This window comes from Sorex fumeus, unplaced genomic scaffold (assembly GCF_029834395.1).
Source record: "Sorex fumeus unplaced genomic scaffold, SorFum_2.1 ptg000013l, whole genome shotgun sequence".
NCBI lineage: Eukaryota > Metazoa > Chordata > Mammalia > Eulipotyphla > Soricidae > Sorex > Sorex fumeus.
The window spans coordinates 12,700,663-12,708,835 of record NW_026606070.1 but is presented as its reverse complement, the minus strand read 5'-3'; the positions used below and the strand labels follow the sequence as shown (position 1 = coordinate 12,708,835).

The 8,173-nt window shown below is 34.8% G+C and overlaps 1 protein-coding gene across 4 annotated transcripts in view; it reads right to left on the bottom strand.

Moving 5' to 3' along the window:
• Nucleotides 1-490: 490 nt before the first annotated feature.
• The window catches only part of G3BP2 (G3BP stress granule assembly factor 2), an 88,212-nt gene continuing 80,529 nt past the window's right edge, over nucleotides 491-8,173 (bottom strand). For all 4 annotated transcript variants that reach the window (XM_056111226.1, XM_056111227.1, XM_056111224.1 and 1 more), the window contains 4 exons: nucleotides 5,717-5,819; nucleotides 4,414-4,542; nucleotides 3,715-3,833; nucleotides 491-3,385 (listed from right to left, as the gene is read on the bottom strand). In XM_056111226.1, coding sequence (XP_055967201.1) covers nucleotides 3,113-3,385; nucleotides 3,715-3,833; nucleotides 4,414-4,542; nucleotides 5,717-5,819 — 624 coding nt within the window. In that variant the 3' untranslated portion in view covers nucleotides 491-3,112. The remainder of the gene's footprint in view (nucleotides 3,386-3,714; nucleotides 3,834-4,413; nucleotides 4,543-5,716; nucleotides 5,820-8,173) is intronic.

The window sequence follows — 8,173 nt, the reverse complement described above, 5'->3', positions numbered from 1 at the left end:
TGAGGAATCACCCAGGCTGCAACTGGTGATGATCTGGTGGACCATGTGGTACTGGGGATCGAACTGGATAGGCTACGTGCAAGACAGGAATGTTTAACCCCTTTACTACCTCTCTACCCAATCCCTCTTCTAGAGACACTGGTGAATTTGGGTGAGAACTACATCTTCAGTTTGTGAATTTCCCCATTTCTTCTTTTCTCCTTACCTTCTAAGGATCCTTTGGAAATCCCAAAATGTTTTTATTAAAAATGTTAATTTGCTTTTGTACCATTCACTTCTTGACTAGTGATACATTCTTTTAACTCATACACCAGATATTTAAACAAACTGGGATAGCTCTCATATCATGTTTTACATTTGCAACAAATTTCACAATTAAGCAACTGCTTTTTAAAACAATTCCTTATTTTCATTTAGGTTGTATGAAATGCAATTAAGAGAAAACATTTTGAAACACAAGCCCACAAATTAAATTAGGGACGTAGATAAATGCTGCAGACATCAGTAGTTTATTGTTTGTTTAGTCCAAACACATTCAAAATGGAAACTCAAAGAATACTTTCCACCTGAAACAATTAAACTAGATTCTACTAGCATATAATGCTTAACACATTACAGCAATAAAGATGGTAATCCATTGTCTTCTAAACCTACTAAAGCCAAGATGGTAAAGCCAATTTGGTTGCAATAGTGTCATAAGAATAGAATATTACCATCAAAAAAATTCAGCAAATAACAGTAATGGTAGATGAATTTTTCACTTTGTTTCACTGAAAAGGGGACAGAATGTTAAAAGTCCACAGTACTGCAGGTGAATAATCACCATGTAAACTTCTCCATATGATGTTTCCATGTATTGTGATAAAGACTGAAGCTGAATGGCTCTTTGCTCTAATTTCCTATCACACTTAACATTTTTGTCATTACTTTTGGTGGGCAATATTCCGGATTGAAAATTTACATGTGTATATATGTATGCATACACACACACGCATGTTTTTTAAAAAGGAAATAACATAAGAGAAAATACAAAAACAAAAAAATTTAAAAAACAAAACAAAAACACTGACAATAAACTACTTGTTTAAAAGTAGCTTGCATAAAGGTTTAAAACTCAAAAGTAATTTTCTGATAAGAACTTCAAGTACTATACATTAGGAAGCGTAAAACTGTTCCAAATAGGAAAAATCCTTAAACCCGCCAAAGTGGAAACTATGAGAAATCTGAGTCCCCAAAATATATGCAAATAGTGCAAGACGTTTCCTCAACATGGAAGACCTCAATCAAAAGGGAAGAGGGGTGGGAAGAAACATTAAATTTACTAATATTGCCCAGTACATGGAAAAACAAAATATGTGCATCATTAGGTTACTACACAGCAAACAGTTTCATAATTCAGAACCAGTTTGCTACTATGTCAAGTGCATTTTTTGTTTGTTTTTACTAAGAATGGAGAAGTCTTCCATGTTAACAAGCAGCTTTAAGTGGTCATACTTATTTACCCCACTAGGAGCCTGAAACATTAGAGATCAGTGTGTACTGAATGCTTCAAGCATAAAATTGGATATCCTTTGCCATAGTTTCAGTTTACTTGAACTTGCTGTAAGACACACAATAATCCAGCAGCTACAAACCTTGCTCACAGAATTGTTTTTAGAGATTCATGTAAAAATAAAAGATGTCGTCCCAGACTTAAATTCAGAGCCACTCGGGTGCTGACATCAGTTCAAGAATTGTGCAAAATGAATGACAGTTCCCTGCCCCCCAAATAGAAAATGCAAACACTTAAGAACTGCTACTCTTTTCTCTGAAAATTGCAGTATCCTCATTTCAGGTTTACTTGCTGTTTATGAATTCTGACTGCTTAAAACACCACTAAAAACGTACATCAATTTGAGTGACTTTTCTAAGCACCTCTCAAGTGATACGCTTCAACGTTCACATTTATGCTAAGAGAAGAGTCAACGAGAGACTTCAAATAACTGACTTCCTCCTTCCCTCTCCACCCCTCCCCAACACAAGACTTCCTCCCACAAAGAACACAAAAATTTTTAACGGAAGAACAAGGTAAATAATATGCTAGTCAACTTTACTGATTTTAAAGATACTGCAATTTTTATACACTTCAATGATTTTTCAACATTTTGCAGCTGTTTGGCTTCGCAGCACAGCAATTCATACACTATACTGTACAAAATTACCAGCAAGACTGGAATGATGTATTAGTAGAAGGCACCATCATGCTTATTACATTACCAGAGAACAAAAATACAGTAAAGACAATTTTCACTGTACACAGCTTAAAGAAAGGAAGGGGGAGGAGGAGTGTGTTGAGCAGCCAGCCATCCCTGTACTGAAGAGGGGCAGGTAGAAAAATCTTAGATGTGGAGCTATGAAATCCGGTCTAATATTCAAGACCACAGCCTTGGAAGTTCTGGTTTTTGTTATTTAGTTCGTAACTAAATGATTTCCTTCTGGAATATACCTGTAGTCTTGTTAAGGTTTATGTGTACATACGCTGGTCACAGCAAGCAGATAAAATGCCCTCATCATTTCACAAACTATTCTCTACTGGAAAAAAAGATGAAAAAAAATTTCCCCTGTTGCCTCCTTTGCAGATGTCAAAGTTAATGAGTTCAGAGTACTCATTAGTGCATTCTGATGAGTGCATAACAAGTTTCTGTTGGTTTATGTTTTGGGGGGAGTCAAGAAAAAAGGCAAGATACTCCAATCGCACAAATTGCACTATTTGTTTCCAACATTAATAGGCAGAAACAGTAACACTTAAACAAAATGTGCAGCAGAGGATTTTTTGACTCAAAGGACCTGAATTCAGTTGGGTATGTCCTTTTAAGTCCTCATTTTGTTGATATTTAAGATGTGGTCATTTATCAGTCCTTAATTCTCCAAGTCTAGATTATAAATTAAAGCGAATCCTGTTGTAAAATTGGGGAAATAATGTCCACCTCAATTTAACTGATAACCAAAAGATGCTTTTCACATCAAAGAAATGATCAAAAAGGCTGTGTCACATTCCAAAGCCAAAAAAAATTAACAAGAATGCAAACACGATGAATAATGTACCACTGCCAAGACTGTCAACAGTGGAACTTCAGCGACGCTGTCCTGTGAAGCGGCCTTCCATCTGCCCGGTTCCTCTTCCAGAGCCAAGTTTCTGTGCCATGCCACCTCTTGGAGGAGGACCTCTTCCATCTCGGTCACGCATCATTCCACCACCCACGATTCCACGTGGACCTCCAGGACCTCGATCGCTGCGCCTGATATCCCTGCGATCATCACCACCACCTCTGGTTTCTCGTTCTCTTGCTGCTCTGGTTTTTTTCTCTTCCACATTTAAACGTACCTCCCCTCGAAACATAATGGGCTTTAGGGGGTAAAAAAGGATTGACATGGGTAGGTTAGGCAGCAATAGTAAAGTATTTCCTTGCATGTAAAAATATAATCCTAAGAAACAAACTTTTATGAAATTATTCTTACGTCAACTTTTTCCACCACAGCAAATAATTTAGAATAGTCCAAACCTCAGAATTTAGAAATACTACCACATATATTTTCATTCTTTGCATAAATACCATTTCGCAATGAACTAGATTGAGCATTAAAAACAATTTCTATGGCTTAGAAAGTACCAAATTAAAATCATATATACATAAGATTAACAGTCTTGAATAATTAACCCTTTAAGTCACTTACTTTTGCAATTAAGATTCTCTGAACTGGTTCAGAGTCATCAAATACCACAAAACCAAAATTTGGAAGCTTTCCCCCAACACCCTTGGTATTGATGCGAAGTTCCACAACGTTTCCAAAACCTGTGAAAATATACATTGCACAAGGGGTTAAATATTTTAATAGCAACAGTCAACACCAAATATGGTCACTGGTAAATAGCAACAATCTTTCACCATTTTCTGATTAGTGGCTGTTATGGCTGTATATGTAATGCAGGCAAAGTGCTTTTAAGTGTTTTTTATTTAAAAAGTGAAGAAAGATTAGTTTTTATTGAAGTTAAACTTACTTAGAAAGATGTGAGAATGAGAGGAAATAGTGTTCAAGAGGAAATACAGGCTTCCCAAATGGAAAAAGACACAGTAACATAAAGATAAACAAGCAAGATTCAAGGGAGAACATGGGCCTCAAGGAAGTCTAAAGACTGGATTTGAAAAACTTGCAATTGTAATAATACACGTTTCTTCCTGCTTACTTTAGAAAGAGCAGGAGCAGTACAGGGGTTAAGGTGCTTGCCTTGCACACAGCCAACCCCAGTTATACTCTCAGCAATGCAGGGTCCCCAGGAACCTTCTCAGGAGCAACCCCTGAGCATAATGTCAGGTGGGGTCCAAAACAATCAACAAAAAAACCAAGCAAAAAAGGGCAAAATGAACCACTTACTCATGAAGAATTCTTTCAGTTCATTTTCATCAATATCATGTGGTAAGTTACCAACAAAAAGTTGATGACTGTCTGGATAGCGAATTATTCTACGGTTGTCAGATTCATTCTGTTCAATATCTCCTCTGCCTGAGAAAAAGGAATAGAGCAGATATTAAAGTGTACAATGTCTCACAAAACTTAAAGCAATGAATGCAATAAAAAACCCACAAAATAGTAATATTCCTTTTAGTTTAATAAGACAGTGAGCTTCTTGAACAGGTGGAAGTGCCTATTATTAGTACGTTAGTTACAAAACATGACAGTATCAAGTGAAGAGTATGGACTAGATTGCTACTATCCCTTCTTTAAGTTCTACTGGTCTGATAATTAAGAAGTCAGATATGAGTAGCAGAGGCTTTCCTCCTTATCTAAACTCATGTCACTGCCCAGGAACCAAAAAGATTTAAGATGAGGTATATTTGAATTAATATTTAATAATTTTACACTCAAAATGTCTTGATCTCTAATTGTATGAAATAATTGCCAGATCAGTAAATTTTATGATAGTATTAACTCATTTACAGCCATATATGTATCAGTGTGCTCATGTATGTATGTGTATATAAAATCTTATCCAATACGACAAAGAACAGTGAGACAAGGCATCACACAAGAAAAATTTACATAATTGAATTTCATAATAAAACCTCACGATTTCAGGGTCTCACCTAAGACCATAAACTCAGTAGTAAAAAGCTAGGACAAACCCCCAGATCCCAGGACATTTGGCTTACTAGCCCGAGTTAAATTACTTCTGTGGGAAATTATCACATACTCCAAATCTTATGAATCTATCTCCCACCTCCTCCCCAAAGCAATCTAAACATATTTATAGGCTTCAAATAGAAGTGCTACATTTATTAGCTAATAATGGAAACAAGTCAAAAATTATGGCAACTTACTTAATACCTAAGACAATCAAAATAAGAAGAATCATGGTGTGCTTATTGTTTATCTGTGAAGAGATAAGAGTGCTAAGTAAGAGAGTAGGTTATTGGCATCTCGGTTTTGAATTCTTAGAACCAGTGACAATAACCAATAAAATTTGTCTCAAAATCCTTTACAGAGCTTCAAAATACATGTCTCTATGGCATATCAACTAATCCTCCCCTAAAAATAGCTTGTTTTGCCCCAGACTGTATCTTAACAGTTTAATTTGGTACTAAAAGGATTTGTGAATAAAACACATCATTTTTCCAACTTTCATCTTTTCCAGCTTGTTCAGTGATAAATGCTCAAACTATAGAGGTGGCCAACTTACCTGGTCTTGGTCCTCTAGGAGGGAAACCAGGCCGTTCTCTAGGTCGCTGTTCACGCACACGGGGTGGCTGAGACTGAACTTCTGGTTTAGCTTCAACTCTTGGCTAAAATACAAGGGAAAAAAACACATTATAAAGAAACATCCCACAGGAGAAAAACAAACTACTAATGAGTCACCAGCAGGCATAATGGTATTTTAAGACTGCTTTAAGCGTATCCTATGTATGTAAAAAGCAAAATTTTAATAAAGATATTCTGTACCAATCTAGGACTGTAGGATAGGTTCTCTCTCTGAAGGCTGTATAACTCACAATAAACTGCTTTTTATAACCATATTTTAAAAATAATTACATCCACAATAAGACAGTGTAAAAGGTAGTACTGCTACAAAAAAAATCACATGTGAGATGAGCCACTCCATGTAAATACATATAAAATAAAAATCATCCTTATCTTAGAAAGACGAGTATGTGACATAAACTTTCTGATTCACTAGTTGAAGTATTGCCCTTCAAACAGCTTTTAAATTCTACCCTCAATCCTAAAAATAGCTCTAATATTTAAACATACCTTTCAGGTATGAAAGGAAAAAAAAACAGGAAGGTGATTTTGGGGGAGAGGTTCGGTTCATACCTAGAGGTGCTCATGGGTTCCTACATGGTACCATGGACAGAACTGCTTTAACCCTGTACTATCTCTCCAGCCCCAAAGTGTGTATCTTTCTAAACATTTCAAACGGCTTAAACATTCTGTGGCTCCCTATTATCCTTCCTTTGGAGTAAAGTATGCCCTTTTATATAAGGCCTGACTATAATTTTCCTTAACCATGACCCGGGATATGTGGAGGAGTAAAACTTAAGACGCTTTCTAAGAGTTTTGCTAACTGAACTAAACACACACTTAACAAATTAACACTTGCTATTACCTTTTCTTCACTATAAAACAAAAGCATTTTCAAGTATTTGTAACTTCTTCAGTCTAAAGAACAGTAACAACCCAAGGAAGAGACAAAATATTTGCACCATCAAAGGATACTGAAAACACTCAGTAGGATACAAATATTATGACCTCAAGCAAGAAAGAAAATTACTAATTTCAGATATGTCTTTATGGCTAACTGCTCTGAAAGACTGCCTCAGCAGTGTCTCAAACCTTCTTTCATCATTTATAGATGACTGGAATATTATAATTTGCAAGAAAAAACTAAAATAATAATTTTTCATTCTGTAACCAAAAGACATTAACTCCTATTGCTAAGTTTCTAACACTCCACTTTACTCAAATTCTGTTTTCTTCAATGTGAATTTTCCATTTCTTTCCAGATGGTAAGTTGCATCCTATGTTCTAGAATCTTGCTAGTTAGAAAAAAATTTCAACAGGCCCCATTTTTTTCAACTACATATATATATATATATATATATATATATATATATATATATATATATATAAATTCCTAAAGGACTTAATGTTAAGTCATTTCTCTAACACCCAAAGAACCCAATACATGTGGGTTAGATATAATTGTTCACTAACTATTAGTTCAATTAAATCAGTTTTTAAACCCCCAAATGCAGGAAAATGTCTATGCCTGATAAAGGATGTAAATGACATCCTCAAACTATTCCTACTTATTTGCAACTGAAGTATGATATACAATAATCAACACAAATCAAGATGCCTGAAAACCACTAATTACCAAAGGGGTCCAACAAATTCAATTTACAATACAAATGTAAAACAAACTTAGAAGTTATCCATTCTTCATTCAAAGTTTGTTTAAACTAGTATATTAAAAAAATTAATAAAATTAGAAAACATATCAACTTTTTTAATCCAAGTGTTATTGAAGAACTTGGTGACTAATTCAAATACTTTTCAAAGCAGATTTTCAAAAGAGAAGGAACAAAATAGGTACCAAAACGTAATAAACTCCATTATCCTTTAAGGATTTAAAATTAAGAAAATTTAAATAATTTTCAGGATTGAGCAAATAATTCATACACTAATTCAGCAAACTCATTTGTAGTAGATATTTGATGCCATGATTAAAAACAACATTCCTTTTAATAATCGATTAATATGACAACAAAGGCAACTATGCACTTAAGATTCTTCAGGTTTAATATCATGATTAAAAATGATTATTCCAACAAATAACATGGCAAACACACCATACCCTGCTTAAGGTTTGTGAATTCCATGCAGTAAGAAAGTGGGCTCCGTGAAAAATAATTTCCACAACTGAAGAACAATCAAATTATCTAATCAAACTGAAATCACCAAATCAAGTAAAGAATAGAAGGTTACTGGGCCCGCTCGAGAAGGTATAGCCACAACTAATAATAAACAAATCTTTCCATTCAACATAAGCTATTTTAGAGAACTAATTAATTTCCAAACCAAATCTTCCAGGAAGAAATTAACCTACTACTAAATTATCTAGTAATACCCTAATGAA